This window comes from Diuraphis noxia, unplaced genomic scaffold, assembly GCF_037042655.1.
Source record: "Diuraphis noxia isolate RWA-SAM2 unplaced genomic scaffold, SU_Dnox_SAM2 contig0003, whole genome shotgun sequence".
Lineage (NCBI taxonomy): Eukaryota > Metazoa > Arthropoda > Insecta > Hemiptera > Aphididae > Diuraphis > Diuraphis noxia.
In genome coordinates this window covers 76697346-76718059 of record NW_028301713.1, presented here as the reverse complement: position 1 = coordinate 76718059, position 20714 = coordinate 76697346, and the positions used below count along the sequence as shown (strand labels likewise).

At 38.8% G+C, this 20714-nt stretch overlaps 1 protein-coding gene across 3 annotated transcripts in view; it reads left to right on the top strand.

Annotated features, from left to right (window-relative positions):
* The window catches only part of dac (dachshund family transcription factor), a 139055-nt gene that overhangs the window by 76428 nt on the left and 41913 nt on the right, over positions 1–20714 (top strand). For all 3 annotated transcript variants that reach the window (XM_015524156.2, XM_089222353.1, XM_015524155.2), the window contains 2 exons: positions 5575–5797; positions 6553–6603. In XM_015524156.2, the coding sequence (XP_015379642.1) occupies positions 5575–5797; positions 6553–6603 (274 nt within the window). The remainder of the gene's footprint in view (positions 1–5574; positions 5798–6552; positions 6604–20714) is intronic.

Below are 20714 nucleotides of genomic sequence, written 5' to 3'. Positions count from 1 at the left end.
TTATATATATGTATATGTATACGTATCTGTATACGCACGACGTGTCCCGGCAAGCCACCGGACGATGATCAAACACCGTCACAGCGTGCGATCTTTCCTGGAACGGTATATTTATTTTATGCGCAGAAAATCCGTCGGTTCGTCATCCATCATCACGGCTGTGGCGATGGCGTTGAGATGACGACCACGCGATAAACAGCTCTGCTCGCCACCCCCGACCCTGTTCCGGCGTTGTATATATAGACGAGGATGATGCGGAATATCCTCCGCTGCAGTAGTCGCCAGCTCACATTGAAACGCGTTTATTATTATTACTATTATTTTATTATTATCGTGATTATTATTATTATTATTATTATTTAACATAGGGCTTTTCTTGCTATACTGCCACCGTTGCTATACGTATATTATTATTATATATATACATATAATTTTGTTGCGAGTTTCGGCGACGGCGGCGTGTCGTCGTCACCGTCCGTGCCGTTGAATATTTTATGCTTAATCCCGGGACCGCATTTGTCAAAAATGCCCCTTCTGCCCCTCAAGGCGGCGCGACGAGCCTCTCCGTGAAATTCGAAATGATCGAACGGTTCGTTTCGGAAGTGACGCGGTGTGTATTTGGTCTTTTGATGTGGTTCGTTTTTTTTTAATTATGCATTTGATCGATGCGACACGCGCGACGACGGTGATGCAGTGGAGAGTCGACGACGACCGTGCGAAACCTCGACGATTTTTTTTTTACAGACGATCGCCAAAGACAATAAATGTAATAACAAAAAACTCCACTTACAGATCGGTCTCCCCGTGGGATTTGTTCGGTTTATATCGTTTTCGCGTTTGTGGTGGGTCGGTCTATATATATGTTATATTATTATATTGTTGTATACGCTGTCGCTGGATTATCGTTCTACCGTACATACATCGTGTTTTAGACATTTAGGTATATGTATACTAAATGATAATATAATAATATAACAGATATACATATTACACTTATATATCGATATATTGTTCCAGCGTGATCTCGAGCATAAACTATGGATCGACGAAGACATTCTGTTTATGATATAATATAATATTTATACTTATATTTACGTGGTGTGTGTAACAAGAAATATACATATATATTATACACGTCGTACGGTAGATCTCTGTAGTGTAGTCGGCGGACCGTTTGTCTGTGGATTATAAGGGTACTAGCATTACCAGTTCAAATATACGTAATAGGTACCTATATAAATACGTGCTTGGAGTACTTACCAGTTACCACACAACAACTAAATAATATATAGTAGGTAGCTAGGTACGTCGGGCAGGTGGTCGTAAGATATGGAGAGCTGCTCATACTTGTACGAGTTGTAACGATTTTTATTTTATATTATTATGTAGGTATAATATTTCATTGGTGTCGAGTTTATATTTTGTATACAGGCATAAAAATGATATTGTAACGTTCGGTGGTCAACGCGTTTAGTTGTAGGTATATAATATTATGGTATATCACATTATGATATAACGATATGACGTCGTACGACGTGGACGTTTTATAGCGCGGGAAATATTTTATAATACACTATAGGTAATATCGTTTTGAAAAAGAAATGATTAAATATACCGTCACCGCTATTATATATAGTACGTGCGTACGATTTTGTGCTACTCGTGGGAACGCGCATTAAAATAAAATACGGTGCAGAGTTTGTTGCGCAAATATGAAAACCACACAAACCCTTTCAGACGAGATAGGCCCGTGTATAAATCATCGTTTACCGGTGTGCAAAAAGATGTGAAGCTTTCATCTGTGAAATTGAACCTTCGTTTTTACGTTTCAATCGCAGATGCTACTCATCGGCTAGTCATGATTCACTGTCAGTCGGCGTCGTCTTCCCGGCCCGTAACCGCGTAACAGCGACGCGACGAGAGGGTGCAGGCAGTGACGGGGAGGTAAAAAAAATAAAATAAACTTCCCCTGACCTCGGGACGATTTTTTTTTCTCCCGACGGTATATATCGTATGCTAATATTCGACGGTGGCTGCTGCTGCTGTTGCTGCAGCAGAGCCGCCGGCGTGGTGTGCAGTGCAGAAAAAGAGAGTGCAAATTAATTTCAATTTAAACGAGTCGAAATGTATACATAATATATTATGAAATATATATATGTGTGTGTGTGTGCGCGCGTATAAAGGGATCCCTGCAATACTGCCACCGTCACTTAAAGCCAAGAAACGGTTATACACACGCAGAGAGCTATACAAAGTGTAATCAATCATCCTGCGTGCGCGAGTCCGTTCTCTCACTCTCTTCGACTGTCAGCACACACACGCGTTCACATTGGTCCCTACGCACGGCATGCATATATACATGTTGTGTATATTTTTTTATTGTTATATATATTCCGAAACCCGTGGCGGGAAGGATTTTAATTTTAGCATATATTGTTTCTTTTCGGTTCCAAGACAAACAAACACACACACTCGCCCGGTCTTAATTTCCATCCCGACCCCGCGGGTCGCCACTTCCCCCTACAGTGGCGGCGGCGGAGACGACGACTCCGACGACGATGATGATGGATTGCACCCGGGTATATATATATACGGCCGCTTTACACTGCCGCCGCCCCCGTGCTTTATCATTAGCGCCAGCACCCAAAACGGCTAATTTAAACCTAAGGTCTTTTTTGTTTTCTTTTTTCGCCTCCCCCACCACTACCTCGTCGGTTCCGTACCGCGTCGCCACCGTCGCCACCGAATTATAATTACCGTCCAAAAAGGTTTTCACACTTCAAATGGCCGCCGCGACCAGATTTCCCGACGTTCCTACCTATACCACCCACCGACACAGATATAGATATACAACCAGAAATACATATATACCTACTCTATACGCTCTTTCCCTCACAAATGTTCACTTTATCCGCCTCTCTCAAAATCCGCAAACTTCATCCAAAAATAGCATACACGGGTTACTCTCTTTCTCTCTCATCCGCCTCAGGCTTTTGATAAATTATATTAACCCGCGCTTCACGTATATATAATCTGTCGTTTGTTTTTACGATAATCAATTATTACATTATATATTCCTATTCCGTGTTTCTGCGGTAAGCGATAGATTATACATATAAATACGCGAGCAAAATGCGTAGCATCTGCATTTTCGACTTAACGACTCGTCTCCTTCCTTTTTTTTATTATTATACATATATATGCATAAAGTATTTGGTACATTTACCGTTTTATTAATGGAAATTGCTCTGAAACGAAAACACTTTTTAATGGAAAATAGCGTTATCCAATTTACATGTTGTCTTTTTACGCGATAACAAACACATCGAGGGACTCGTTTATTAACTTTTTTTTCACGTACACACGTATATAAGTAGGCACTATAAGTCTATAACTCAAATCGAATTAACATTTTCCGGTATCAGAAGCGAAATTTAATAATAAAAATTAAATGGAAAAAGTGTCAAACTTTTATAAAACAAGAAATTTAATGAATATTTTATTTTATACAAGAATCAGCCGTGTACAAGTGTATTATACGATTTCATGATTGCGAATAGAGAATAAAAATACACAATGAACTTTGAAAGACCTAATATGTTTTATTATTGAGATAAAATTATAAAAGTTTAGCTAAATGTTGAGTATCCCGTTCCAAACACGATAAAATCGGCTGCAGTCACACGCATATACCAATATTTTATTATATTATTTACCAACTATATAATTATTGTAATTACGCTGTATCGTTTCATTTGTATACGTTCTGCAACTGACGAAACTGCAACAATACGCGCAGTGTACCTACTGAATTATTCGCGTGATGGCTGCAGACGATCGCGTGGGTATAATAATATCATATACTATACCACACAGAAGGGTAACCTATAACCGGGTAAACAGAACGCCGGGCGCGTGAACACGTCGTTACGTAATAATAATAATGATAATATAACAATAATATTCTCGTCGGTGAAAGCGATTAACTGCAGCAGGTGCGGAGCACTGCAACTGTATAAATGTAGCATTGTTATACGCACACGAAGTTTAGATAATATACACTACGTACTACCATAATATTAAACAAAGTGTATTGAAATATGTGTACATGTATTATAGGTGCATTAACACAAACTGCATCGGGACCATCGACACGCGCGTGCACAAACAAGATTTGTAAATATACACAAAGCAAAACGGTTAATAGTAATAATAATATATGACAAATAGCGGTAGTTATTATGTCGACCGGTCGCCGGCGCGAGCGTATAAATCACGAGCGCAATCGTTGTGTGTCGGCGGCGCGGCGGCGTAGTCGTCGTTCAAGTAGCCTCGACGAAAAGCCGAGTCTTATTAGTCAAAGTCCCGAAGTAATTGAATGTGTGAGTGTTTGAGTATTATTACGAGAGAGCCAGCAGACGAGGGACCCCGCTGAGAAAGGCCAATCAACATCTATAACAAAATATTATTATTATTATTATCATTATTATATAGGTACACATTGCGAGACCAATAATCATTATTACCGTTTGCCGGTTGTTTATTTATTATTATTATTATACATTCGTGTACTAGCGCGTGCGTATATATATATATATATATATATATATAATATATATATTATATTCCCTGTCGGTCCGTAAAGACAAAACCCATCAGTCACACACAAACACACCCGCCGCAGAGACTATATTATACGTAACGAGTTCTGTATATTTAGGTACTCTGACCGAATGCCATTAGGAATGTCCATTAATAATTATATAAGTGGCGACCAGTAAGTCCGTTTCAATAATTATACATACATACATATATATATATATATATATATATATATATATATATATATATATATATATATATATATATATATGTATAATAATATTTTTGTTTTCTTCCAACCTTTTTTTGACCACGTGGTCAATTAGTTTGTTTATAAGTAATAACACTCAGGTGAACCAACAGATCACTCGTTTTAGAACGGATAACTATTCCATTTTGGTATTAAACATACAATTAAAATTACATGGTTACTGATCGTTTTCCCTCGACGCGTTCTATATAGTCATATAACGTATTTGGTGCTTTAACCTATTAGAGCTGCTCTGTCCATATGGAATTACTGTGGTTTAGGTTAATCAAGATTTTCGGAGTGTATTGATAATTAATATTGACTCAATATTGCTCGTTCAAAAGGTTACGTCATATACGAGTACGGTTTACCGATAAAAATAAACGATCCGTACTCAGACTTCGATACGAAACAGTATGTAAATACGAATTGTCTTCTTGAAAACCTTTAATTTTAATAATATAATATATGATACTGTTATAATACAAGCGGTATAATAACGTAAACAAAATAGTCTTATTTCGGGTGGATCTCAACTGTCGAAAACCCGGCACAGGTACCAATCCCGAAGTAAACACTGCGCAGTCTCGCAGTAATCACAAAATATTATATTAGTACTTTAACGTGTTTTATACGTCTTAGAATATTATTATCCGCCGCGTGTACGCCCTTCATGACTGAGTATAGAGCAACGTAAATTTAATAAGAATGTACGTTCGCAGATTCGCCCCGCATGGAGAAATCGCCGCTGCTGGCAAACGGATACAATCAGCCGCCCACACACCTCGGACACATGCAGTATATGCAGCAGTTTAGTCACCACCATCATCATCCAGCGGCCGCACACGCCATCATGAACCCGGCTGGTCTATCTCACCCCGCGTTACCCCGTCCCGACGCACAGCTACTCAAGAGCCAAGGACTCTCCATGGAAGCGTTGGCCAGGTGAGTGTTAGTATAGGCAGGTATATGGGTGAGCAGTTACTGCACTTCTAAATCGTTATGACATTGCTCTAGAGTTTTCGTTGTCAGCCGATAGGGAAATAATTATTTCTTGAACAATTTGCTACCGTTATCGAATACTAACGTTTTGATAGAAATAACCGTAAGGTGTTTATCTTATTTTCATGATTTATTTAGACGTAATATAGTAGAAAATTCGAACCAAGTAAGCTATATCTGTTAAAAGCAAGTGTGATTTATTATAAATTATTAATAGAGACTGAATTACTTTTAATCAAACTCGAGTTCAATGTTGAGTTTTCTTATAATATAGTATACAATCGTTTACCTCTTGAGATATGAAAACTCAATTAAAAACTAATTACACTTCACTGCAGTTAAAAAAAAAAATCTGTCAACGTTTAAAAAAAATATTCGTTCTAACGTGTCAATTTTATCTTATTAACTTTTTCAATGCGTTGAAAAAAATTGAACATAATTATTTTACCAAACTTGAATTTATAATAATGCATACCTTTATTTTAACTCGAAATCGTATGAATATTCATTTTCTGTAGGTATGAAATGTTGGGGGCCAAACAGAGTTTATCACGGAACACGCTGTAAATATGAATATATAATACTTTACAGTTAATAAACTATTATTGTAATACATACACGTAAAATGACATAGTGGTTTAATTTTTAATTGTTTATGACTTCGGTTTTAATACGTTTTTGTTTTTTTTGTTTTACAGTTCGGGTATATGGGAAAAAGCATACGCCGGCTTCATGAAACAACTAGAAAGGTAAGAGAATAATAATAATAATAATCGCACATTGAGCGTGCAGTGTATATAATATCATTATTGTTTATATCCACGACGCCTTCTTGCCCGGCGCGTCTTACTATTAAAATAACGACTTGTATATTATGATAATAATGTTATTATTACTATTATATATGTACATGTATATCGTTTTCTGCAATATGCATGTATATAATATTATAATGATATAATGTAATACGCGAGCTGTATAGCCGACGCACACGATCGTCTGAGGGAGGCAGCGGCGGCGGAAATTATGTTCCGTTCAATAATATACGACCCAATGATATATACAATATAATAATAATACCTATCTATGTATATAAGTATAGGAATATAAATTCACCCGGCGAAATATCATCATCATCCCGAGAGCTTCGATAATTATTGTTATTTTTCTTTGCATTTTTTTTTCTATCTCCGCTTCGTAATAACAATATTATTATTACCATACCGTATCTGTGCGCCGGACCTGAGTTTAAAACATAAAATAAAAAATGCATAATACACTGCTGGAAGGGTCATCGGGACGTTGCACTGAAATACTAGCTGCAATACTTCTATGTGCGCATAAAATAGAGAAATGATAACGGTGATGGTGTGTGCAGTTATATATGAAATTTACGACTGTAACACGACTGTGAAGCGTATCATATACGATAATAATATATAAATTATAAATAACATAAATACTTTTGTAAAATTAATAAGAAACACGGTGCCACCCATCGCTTATATCTGTCGCGGTAATAATTCTGATGTAAAAACTGCTCGCAGATCTGTTATTTGTTAAAATAGTACCTATATAGGTAGGTATTATTATTATTTCAAATTCACTTAACATTCAAGTTAACAAGATTAAAATAACAAAATTCATCCTAACATTTCCACTTCAGACCTCAATAATTACCGACCAAACATACTCATCAATACATTTATTATATAATATAATTCTCGTATTAGGCACAAATCGTCTGAGGTTTTGTTCAAAAAAAGAATCATTTTTCACCCGATTAGCTAAAAGTTACGACAGATTAAAACCCGAAAGAATGGGAGAGAATTAAAAAAAAAGTACTTTAGATTTTTTTTAAGGAGAATTAAAATATATATGATGTTTTAAATTTTAACCGTATTCGTATCAAGCGACTTATGAACAGAAACAATAAATACAAGGCAAAATATGCCGCGGCGATAGGCAGTGGTTTTTAAAATACCAATATATTTTTTTGGTGTGGGGAGGGGTGAAGACCTGCGAATCTGCGAGTTTACTTGCATTGGCATGCAGCGGGCACATATTATTATGATACGACATAAATATTATTTCGTAAATAATGACGATAATAATAATTTGTTATTATTGTTTGCACCTCGTGCATCGCGTCGTGGCGGTGGCACTCGAAAATGTCTCATTGTCTGTGCATCACCGCTCTGCAGTCTTTTTGTCGGCAGCTGCGGTAGTAATAAGACAGAGGTCGTAAATTTCAATGAAACGCACGAAAGTTGTGTTATTCGTACTCGGTGGCGGCGGCGGTGGTGGTGACACCACAAAGGTATACGTATATGATATCCTCGCGGTATTACATGATGGGTATATATACTATAATACTGCACACAAAGACACGGGCCGAGAGGAGAAAACAACGACCGGGCGAGCGCGTACTTAAATTGAATTTAGCGCTAAAACTTTTTTTGTATTTTTTTCTCGCATCGTCTACATATATATATATATATATAATACATTAACTTATATAATATATACATATATATATATATTAGGTATCGTATTTTCTGGGTTATTATTTTTGTTCGCTGCGCCCATCTCCGGTCCCGCTCTGATCTAATTTATATCCGGCGGCGGTGCTGTGGCGGCGGTAGTAGCAGCCTGCAGAGTTCCTCCGGTCGTCGCGTATCATTTATAACAATTTTCTTCTGGCGCGCAATGGATACACATCCACACCCGTCACCCACACCCACACACATATAAATAAGGGACGGCGGTGAAATGACGAAGGGTGGATAAAAAATATACAACACGTATTAATGTATGATATATACATAATATGCGTCGTCGTGTCCGGGGAGCGCGAAAAGAAACGTTTTACACGTCTCCGGAGATTATACGCGGGCACGGGGAAGGCCTATTATATGAACGCCGCAGTCATTTTTACGTTAAATATTTATGCAAAAGAAGTTATTAACTTTTTTTCCTTATACTTTTTTTTCCGTTTCAGTCTACTCCGCGGGTTTTTTCTTTCTTTTTAATGCATCTCTAAACGCGCTCATCGCGCCGTCGCCGAGACCTGTAATAGTGATTATTGCCGTCGCGCGCGTGGTGTAATATTTATAAATAGGGACTTGCAGACCGCATGGCGTAAAGAAAAATAATACATACGATGAGTACACGTTTATCGCTATAATTGTCGTGATCCCATCTCGACGTATATATAGTAATATCCACTTTGATCAAACATTTTCTTTGCGCTGCGCATACTATAACATATTACATATTATATACACTTATATACACACGAAGTGAAATATTGTAATAATAATAATAATAATGGTAATCGCACACCGTCGTATTATTCTCCGCGTGTTGGTGATGTAATGCAAGCGCGTTTTTCGCTTCCCCACCGTCCGTCTGTCCGTCCGTCGCGTGCCTCTACAGTTCTCGGCGGAAGCGGAATTGATGGATGACGTTTTCGATCTGCCGCTGTCCGCGTCCGCTCGTATTATAACTTTGCCGAAACATATTCCCGAAACGTTTAATAACAGTAAGGCGCGCGCTGACTGCAAACGTGAAACAAATAAAAAACGGCGACAACGCGGAAAATCTTCCATCACGATTCGCGTGGACTGGGAGGGGAAAAACGGGGAAAAATAATAATATATATATATGAAAAACGACTTTCACGTCTCACACGCCCATCACCCACCACTACTCCTTCGTATTATATATATATACGCTCGTGCGCCGTGTAGTAATGAGAGAAAAGATGAGCCTCGAGAATCGAATAATATATACAAGAATTGAACGAACGATTTTTTTTTATTTTCCGTTCACACCCCTCGTCACCGCGGTAGTCATTTCTTTATGATGTACACGATGACGACGCTTCTTGCTCTGCGCGTATACGCGTGTTCGGTGTGTGTCTTAAGGGGTTGCCAGATGCGACTTCCATTACGCCAATTTCTCTTTACTCGCGTGGGAGGGCGGCGGCGGCGGTGATGGTAAACGACTATACGTACACTAACGACGCAAAATTTTTATAGTGTTGTCGCGCGCCGGCGGTGGTGTGTATAATATAAGGTGTGTTCGGTGGTCGGGGTCGGGGTCGGAGAGTGAAGCAGAGGAGACTGGGGCGAGGAGAACCGGGAAACAATGTCGCTAAAACGTCAAACATTAAATTACATTTTTATTCGAATTTCTAGCAAACAACACTCTGGTGGGTTAAAAAAGCACATTCTGCTGGAGTAAAAAAAAAAAAAAAAAACACAAGCACAATCGTTACATGTAGGAGAAAAAACTTTGTCAATAACGATAAGCTTTAAAGTCGAAATGACGCGTCTGTTTCCCCTCGACGCTGGCGCGGTATAACTTTTGCAGCGTGCGTTGCAACCATATACATAGATCGCATGTAGCGCGTAATCGTATTAAAAATGGATTTCGGTTAAATCTCGGGATTCGGAAATTGCAAACTTGATCGGTGGATACCCATTGTTGTCTCATTTTCTGCGAAGAGCCTTATATAGGTTAGGAACAAAAAAAGTCAACGGTCCAACATGGTACATCGATTCCCGCGATGGATATAGGTACAATATTATTATTATGTATTAAATTTCATTCGATTGTGCATATAAGTATACGTGTATACGTCTGTATAACCACCGCTACCATCCGCGTGAACACGTTAGGTCCAAATAATCCGGTATATACCGCATGTGATGCACTGATGCACTTAACGCGACTGGCAATTTTATTTTTATCGGAAACCAGTGTAATAGTAACATAAAAATCAGCGGCCAATGTTTAACGGGTTATCGAAATGCCATCGATATGATAATATTTTATATTTAACGGCGCGCAGTTGCGTCAATATCTGCATTTAATGTTATCCCAGACACCCGGCGTTTGTAATTCGTAGTCTATACATATAATATTATTATATGCATACAGCCATATAATAGTTACCTGTTTTTGCCGATCAAAACCAACATTGCCGCAGAGGAAACGAGTATAGGCAGACGGCGTGATGTATAAACCTCGAATTTTATCATTTATACTTATATATATATTTGATATAGGTACAGCGATAATAATAATAATAATCAGCGGCGGTGGTGATGGTGGCGGGATTATATCGCGGTTAATTACGCGGCATTAACGACTATATAGCAGAGCGGCTTTTCGTATTGTTTTTGGGTGGCCGGGATTTCGGGTCTATTGTTCCGAAGGAATAACAATAACAATAACAATAGTAACACACACGCAGACGTTTTTGGTAAAGCTGGTCCAGTACACACACACATCGGGCGCGTAATAATTAGCAAAACCTCCGCACACAATAATGCCCCACAAAACTAGATATCACAGAGGTGGTGGCAGTAGCACCAGTCTATATAATATACACATTATACGTCATATATTATTATTATTATTATAATTATATAGTGGCGAGCTCATCACGGGCCGTCATCGCAACCGCCGCAGCCTCCACAGAGTATTATCGGTCCAGTGTTTTAATCTAATATCGTTGTTTCCCCACTGCGCCCGCGTCTGTTCCGCTTTTGTATATGGGATGTATTATTCATATATATATATATATAAATATCTATGTATTATATGCGCGTGTGTTCGTTCGTCCGAATGTCCATTGTTTCTACAAAACCTATGCCCTACCGAACAGGCCGCGATCAAATGCCATCCCTTCCGGAGATCATCGACACGTGGCTATATATATTATGTATATACGTATTTACCTATAATAATAATATTATTACTGCGGAATCACGCGCGCGTGTGTGTGTGTTACAGTTTGTGTATTGTTACAATAGCGATATCATGTATAACGTTACACGCAGAATTGTATATATATATATACGCATACCGAGATTCGTATGTACAATACTATTAAATTACGCGTAAATCATGATGATGTGTGTTATTCGTGTTCAGACTATAGGTCCTCTTCCATCACGCACACATACCACAGCCGCAGCGTTTGCGTCACAACTTCCAAACGACTCGCGGCGGTACTAATTTTTTGTGCGATTTCTGCTGCAACCCAAACCGTCTGCTGTGAGTTCGAAACAATCGATGGATACCTATATTATACAATAGTCGCGGGCGACCGGCCGACTGGTACGACAACAGCAGCGTAGTAATGGGTCCTGCAGCAGTGATCGCATCGCATCGGCGAGGGAGAGTTTTATAAAGTAGTACCTATATATATATATACGCTGCAGTAATAAATAATGAAAAATTTCAATATCGAAATATTAATGTCCCGGCAAATCCTCTAGGTCCGTATAATATTTTTATTAATAATATTCTTTACAAATACTTATCCTCTTCAGTCAGTCTTCACGTATTATATATATATATATATATATATATATCACAACTGCAGATAAAGTGCGCGCCGCGGGATTACGAGCGCGTAATTTCTTTTGTCGTTTATTCGATGCCAAGTATATATAGTATAATAATATTATGACCGGCCGTCTTCTTCCTACATCACCGGAGATTTCTTAAAAAATACATAACTGCTTTATATATCATATAATATGACCGTGGCGCACAGGAGATTTATTTCTGCGTCATCATCGTCGTTATACAGTTATCTTTTAATACTGTAGATTCGCTGGCGGCCGTCACGTAAAAAAAAAAAAAAACAAGTCATATTGTCGCCTTTTAGTAAACCGATCATCGTATGCCGGCGTGGCGGCGTCGATGTTTATATCCGTCATCGGTTATTTCTCCCTTATCTGCAGACCAAAGTTTGGGTCCGGCGGGCGACAGCGGTGAAAGAAAAAATATTGGATTTCAATTGAAAACTCGTTTTTCTCGACCTGACCCCGAAAATGCGGACAAGATGGATTCATTTGTCACCGGCCGTATCGGCCGAGTGTGTATGAAAAACACCACCCCTATATACAGGACACATTTTCGGAATCATAAATTCACTTTGCTAACTTTTCGCCGCGGGGACGTGTCCTTTTTACGCTGCTTTTGATAGCCAGTTGATATATTGCCAGTTGGTAACTTTCCGATACACGCACACGCGCCCGGACGTACACGAAAATAATACGATTATATACAAACCGATGGGACGACGACAAAAGTGTGAAAAATAAGAAAAAAAATACTTTACAATATCTATAGTCCTTTATATTATATATATTGCAACAATGCGAAAACAAATATAATATATTTTAAACAATGATATTTTTACAAACTGCACATGTTTAGCACTCACATCGAAACCGAGTAAATTGCAGCAAAAAGCGTTGCTGCAGAAGACCATCATCGCGTATAAAGTTTCGTTTCAATAATCTCCGGTGGACAGGTATTATATGGAATCTGGTCGGCGTAATATTTTACGGACAGAAGAACGCTTTATTGGTTTCGAGTATAAATTTATCGTTGGACACGAAATTCGAACGCACTTTTCAACACGTAGCCTTTGAAACGGTCACAGGCTCGACGCTTGTACATTGTAAATCACGTGTCAGGTCCAATATCGTTTATATTAATACCCCCGCCCATCCATACACACACACACACACACACAAACACTCACATATATATTAGATTGTGTACACCCGCAGAGGAGATTCATTTTGAAATTATAGCGCAGACTTTAGTTACAGCTGCAGCGGTGGTCCCGATGGCACCTTAAAATACGATCCATCTTGACAGTCATTGCCCATATTAACACGACAATTAGTAATTATTGCCACCAACGTGGAACGTCGCATAATGCACGGGCTCTGATATCGCCAACAACAACAACAACCACAGTAATAATATAAATAATAAACATAATATATTATAGTGTATATTATACCACTATACCATGTGACGACGCCGAAATGATTTCGTTGTTTCGAGTTCAAATATTTAATAATAATAGTTTGCTCTCACGCGATGTGCGACCGTAGGTAGGCACGTTCAGTGTAGCCGGACGACTCGTCGTGGGAATGGATAAAAAAAAAAAAATACCTATCGACGACGCATATTTTGATAAGATTTTATAACATATTATAATATGTATATGACGCACATGCTGCTGCACCACGAATAGCGTGCGAAAAATATCTGTCGATGACGTCGACGACGAATTTACCACAATATTATCATATAGTTTTATAAACGGCGTCCGCCGTTGCATATTGTGGTGCTCGTCACGCAGATCCAAAGGCCGTCGGGACTAATACGCGGGTTTTGCGGTCGCGACAACGCATAATCTCCGCTGCAGCATCCGACTGAGATTATACGCCTGCCGGACGGGACGTCATTATTCAATCTAATGGACCGCGTTAATCGCGTCGCGGCGTAACCCTCTGCTGCAGCTATAGGGACAACGAGGTTTTCGCGTTTAACACAGAGGATTATGATATCGTACTACTGTCGTATCACTGGCAACGGTCGCAGATGACTGTACAATATGTATGGAAGATGAAATCGTATAGTTTCGTTCGGTGTTGCTCAGAGAAACTTTCGAGGGCGTTCGTCGGCGGTTTGTTCTAAAATGTATTCACGATGATAACGATACACGACCGTCGTGATGTGTAATGACACGCGACTATACTGTCTATATACCATGCGACATATATGATAATAATAATATTTTATAGGGCGTTTGGACCAGTTGCGTCAATGAAAACATTTATATTTTATAGGATCAGCAGTTTACACACTATATTTATACATACCTTTAGTACCTATACTTAACTTCAGATAAGCAAAATGCGTTTTAATCCAATATATAATTCTATCGAAATTAAATCATCATATATGTTATACATAAACTGTATAAACTGACCGCTATACATTTGGTCCACCAACCCTGAAAATTATCGAGCGCAATATTGGTAAACACACTTATTTAATCGTCTGTCCGTATACACCGCATTCCGCGCGCACCAACACGCACACGGCCATATAATAATATTACTTACCCAACTTTTACCTATATATAACCACAGATGAGATATATCTGTACACACACACATATATGTATATATATACACACGAAGTAACGTACGACCGTCGCACTAAAACATCTCGTCGTGACGTGTTCGGGCCGCCGCCGAATCAATTACCATTCGGAATATCGTAGGATAATAATATTATACTGTTAATATTTAATATGGTTTCACGTGGGCAGCAGTGGCAGCAGCAGCTCGCAGGGTGCCGCCGCGCGCACACAAAGCTATCGGCCACTACCGATCTCTGTTCGGTCCGGACATTACGTGAGCAGCGGCAGCCGACGACGACTATAATAATAGGCACACGTTGCGCGACGTTGCGCCGCATGTCACTGTCACACGAGTTTTTATTATGATTATTATTATTGCTGTTACCATTGTAGACGAACTATATTCCGTACGTACGTTTCTCTCTCTCTCTCTCTCTTTCTCTATGTTAATGTGTGTATAAAAACCGTTTTTTGATTTAGTCGAAACGCCTTTTTTTCTTCCAAAGTGGGTGTGTGTGTGTGTGTATGGCTAGTCCTTGTCAGCCGCCAGCTGCTAATTACAAGGCACTCACTCCGGTGTGTGTGAGTGTAAGTATATTGTAAACGCTCGTGTCATTCCGATCGAAATATTGTGTTATCAGTCGACACACATCTATCTATATTATATGCGTGTGTGTTGTATATAATATGCGCTCTACATATTGGAAAGAAAAAAAATACAACTTATAATAATAATAATGGATCGCCGGGTGGGCGATCGTCAAACACTCGTATTGTATATTATATTTTTTAATGTAGGTACCTAATAATGTTATAACACACATAATAATATGTACGGGCGTTTGTCAGGACGGAATAATAACGCATAGTGATAATATTATAAGCACGAGTATAATAGTTATATAAAGTATCGTTTTTACGTACCTATATAATATGAATATAATATACGTGAAACGTGTTGCTGGTAGTTATGTACAGTAGACATATATTTTATACTTACATTCTTATTCAGGTTCGATTTCAGAGGCGTACAAATAATAATAAAATAATCGCGTTCGGGCTTTTGCAAAAAGTCTGCTGCTGCTATAATGCCTCCGTCGGTGCCGCCGCCGCCGCCGCCGCCGCCGCCGTCGCTGTCGATTGCCTTTTACTCGTATACTGTCAAAACCAAAAATTCAGTTTCGTTTCGCGTTTTAATTTCCTCCATACCGAATCCGTTTTAATAATTAACTCCCTCTTTCTCGCTTTGAACTTTTAACCCTCGGAAAAGAAATTAATAATCTTGTTTTAAATGTATACAAATTCGGTTTTACGAGTAGTCTCAAAGGAATGTGCTCTGGGGCGTACGAAACTTTTGCATTAAAAATCTGGACGTCACTTACAAATCGTCCGGAATGACATTGAAAGTAATTCTAATTGGGTATATATTCTGTTCTGAAATTATGAGTTTATGACTTAACGTTGATCAGATATTCCCACCAATCGCGGCTCCTGGAGAAATTACCAAGAAACGCGAACATTTTTTTTTCTTTTTAACTTTAGATGCTTACGAATGACGTTCGCTTGGACCTTTGGCATGTTACTAAAATTATTATATATTAATCTTCTATCTAAATTTACCGTAGACTGATATAATTCATTCAACTGGCGTGTTAAAACTTAAAAAGTACACACCGACACCTTGGTTCGTACACATTGATCTTGATATATTATCATTTAAAATCTAAAATGTATTACAAAAATAATTAGTTCCCAAACATTTCTGTAACGATATATTTAAATTATATAAATAGATTTTAATTTTCTGTAATATAAACTACGATGAGTATACTTAATATTATAATATTATTGCTTATTACTTATATGTAGAGTATAACCGGCTACAATTAATAATAAATATTGAGAAATTATTTCAGCAACACGCGAGTTATAGGTATACGGCAATAATAACCGCTATCGCATATCGATCATAATTTTAATATTTAAAATATTAATAACGATAAAGTCAAATTTTTTAAATTTCCCACCAGCATGTAGAACGTCTTACAAAGTTAATAAGTTAGCCAGCCTTTGCTGAATGTAATATGCGTGTGGATATTGGATATGTGAATTGCAAATATTGATAAGCGCACACGAACTATGGTTGTCAAAGCTGCCGACATAAACTAGTTCGCAAAATAGATAATAATAATACATTATAATATTTGTAAATTTATTAGCATACCGCGTGAGTATATTTTATTGCACGCTTGTTATATGGCGGTAATGGAAAATTAAACAGTGCAAAGGGCGTATAATATTATTATTTATTATAAAGTATTTAATATTATTATAGGTTGTGTAATTATTTTACATGTCGAGTGTAGTTGTGTCTTAGCTGCAGTGTTCGGGTATGCAATATCAGGTTATGCTCACCCAAACTGCACACACTGACATACATACGTACAATATAATATTATGCTATAAATATTATTTAATATAAATCATTGTGGGTGCGACGGCAGCGGCGGGCGTACAACTACAACCGCTGTTCGAGTTAATGAATTGCGAAACATTGTTTTACCGCCTCCGGCATGATTATTCGATAATAATCACGGCAGGCCTAATTATTGTACCTCCACCGCGATCCAACAGCACACCACCACGGCTGCAGGCGACCATATATAATATAATGTTATATATACCTATACCTACACGCCCGCTGATTCCGGAATCCGTCCGGTCGGATTTTCGATCATCTGCGAATACACACTACGCATAAACTTTCCGTAAACACATTATAATATATACATACATACAATATACATGCACTCGTGCCCACCTTCGTCTCCACCACCAAGACCACCACCACCACCACGACCACCTCAATGCGCGTATGTCTATGTCGATTAATTTAATATTAAATCCTCTCCGCGACTCTATCGCGCGCTGTCTGTCTCTCTCTTTCTTTCTCTCCCGCTCATCTGTTCCTACCCCTCTCACCGGCTCTCGTGCGTACCCACCCTCGCTGCGTGCCACACTCGACCGGCCGCCGACGAATCTGAGATTTCGTTTCAATTAACATGGTCCCGGGTCCGGAACGTTGGAGTTTAATATTATAATCGTAAGGAGTTTTGCGCGTTGCACACACAGGATACGTGTGTATTAATAATCATAACTCAAAACGGCAAAGCCCCCAAAGGGTTTTGGCAACACACGCCGCACATGCACCGTAGTATATATAGTACCTACCGCGACGACGGGCGGTGAACGACAAGCGGGTAGAAGACGATGCCGCGGCGTTTCGCTCCAGAAATCTTATACTTATTACTTATTCGACCCTTCTGCGTAACGGGCGAAAGTTTAAAATCTTCCACCGCCGTTCGTCCATCCACCCACCCGCCCACGCTCCCGACTACCTAACATGCACCACCCGCCGTCACAGTAGACGAAACTACCCTCTAGCCCCGAGGCCGTCTCTCGGGTTATTATTGTTTCACCACTACGCTGCCGAATCGGATTTCGATGATGTGATGTTGCTGTTTCTGCTGTTGATCCTGTATATCACAACCCTTCAACAAATTAGCATGACGGCGGCCGTTTGTCGCCGTGTGCGGGACCTCCGTCGCCTCATCTCAACATCGTCAGACTACGCGACACTCTTTTCGGAGTATTTTTCGTGCGTGTTTATTAAACACAAACAAAAGACACGCTGCAGCGCAACGGTGTCGAGAGGATTAGTCAAATTGAATAATATAAAATATTATATATTATAATTACGGGGTGCAAATAGCAAATACCATATAATATGTATTATTGTTGCGCGTGTCACGTAATGGCACGATAGGAATAGACAAATCGTCCAGTGACGATAAATAATAATAACAATAAAAGAATCATGAAATAGTAATAATGTGTATATACCTACCAAATAACTTTTACATTGTGTACGTACACGGGTACTAATGAAAGAAAAAAGTAATACTAATATACGTATATCAGTGAATAAGAAGAAAAAAAACGTTACTGACTAAAAAGAAAAAAGAATTATCATAATTATTATCGAATAGCCATAACGTCGGGATTAAATGAGCGGAGAAGAAAAAAATCCCCATCGCCGGAGCCAGCAGAATGATAAGGGGAGATGTGTATTTAAATTTTAATCAAAACATCCGATTGAATCAATATATATAGCCGGCAGCGGAAATGAAAGGGAACAACATCCTAAAGACAAACAAGACTTTTAATATGCGGGCTCCCGCTATCCGCGTCGGCGGCGGTCCGGACATTCTTCTCGTCGTACAGTATTATTATTATTATTACTGCTTCTACCACTGCTACTACTACTACTACTACTACTACCACTACTATTACTACTACTACTATTGCTATTATATATACACAAAGAACGGATTAGAATATATGCGATTTCAGCGTGCGGACTAATGAAAATTCACCCTCCACACGCGCCGGGAAAGAAGTCAAAGAACGTTACGGGAATTAATTTTGCCGATCTCTTTTTTTTCCGCGTCTCTTTTTATAATACACAGTCTTTATTTTGATTTTATTTGTTATTTATCCTGCAGTACGCGCGTCCAAATTTCTTTCTGACGTCCCGCAGATAAGAAACGCCGTGGTCGCAGTGAAAATTCGTCAAACCGACGCCGCCGCCGCCTTTTCTTGGTGTATTTTATTACTTATATTACCATAATAATGATAATAATAATAATATATCTTTTTATACGCCACGACGCTACGGGCCGCTGATAAATGATAATTAATTATCGGTGGACGGAGTACGTGTGCTCGCGCATCCGAATCGACCGAATGATGCTAATGATGCTATTTATATATATATATGTGCGACAACGAAATCCCCGCAGAACTTATCTGTGCGGCGACACGCCACATCTCACGGGATCAAAGTTTTTAATTTCTTCGTGGCCGGTAATCTCGTTCGCAAACGAATCAAGCGACTACGATCATTTTTAATGACGACGACGATGATATTATTATTATCATCAATTGTTTACGTGTCTACTGTATATAGGGTGGTATAGGTATATGCTGGCAACGGGTAGGTTTGGGTGTGATAGGTATACAGAAATTACCGTGCGTTCCATGGGTTCTGTCGGAATCGGACTTTCCACGATAACCTTGAAACCGGTGGCAGGCGGCAGTAGCAAACGTTTCCGGAACTCGATCAACCAAATACATTATTATAACCTCTGCAGGTTTGGTTAGTGTGGGCTCGTTTGCATAATATTGTTTCTCAGATATAAGTACAGACTTCGGTTAACAGGTGGTGAGTAAACAAACACCCGATCAGCTGACCTAGTGTCATTTCTATATTGTTCCAATAGACATGACGTGGTTCCGTGTGTAGTGGCGTGAAAAAGTCTCGTGGCTTACAGGCAGGCGATACCTGTAGCTGCTGCCGGGGGGACGGGGAGGTGAAACAATTTTTTTTCGTAGACAATTCGATATCTTTATACATTTTTATTTTTTTAGGTACTTCGAACAGTTCGAACACGATATAGGTTCCGTCAGTGGTTGTGTGTGTGTGAGTTTATTTGAACAACTATACGCCGAACCGGTTTGGAAATATGTATTATTATAAATTATAATATTAACACTGGCCCGACGCGACGATCCGGTGAACCCTTTCGACTTCAGTCAGTCTTTTCTCTATATGTGACTCGTTTGCTTCTCGGAAACAGACCTTCGAAATATCATGTTAAAATATTAAATTGCCATTATTATTATTATGCCCATTATCATCATCATTGTATGTATAATGTTGTGTTATAAGACAATAAGAGACAAGAGTTTTCGTGATGGTCGATATATAACTAATAATAATATATAGATGCGTGAAATGAATAATATGATACGCACGCAGCGTCG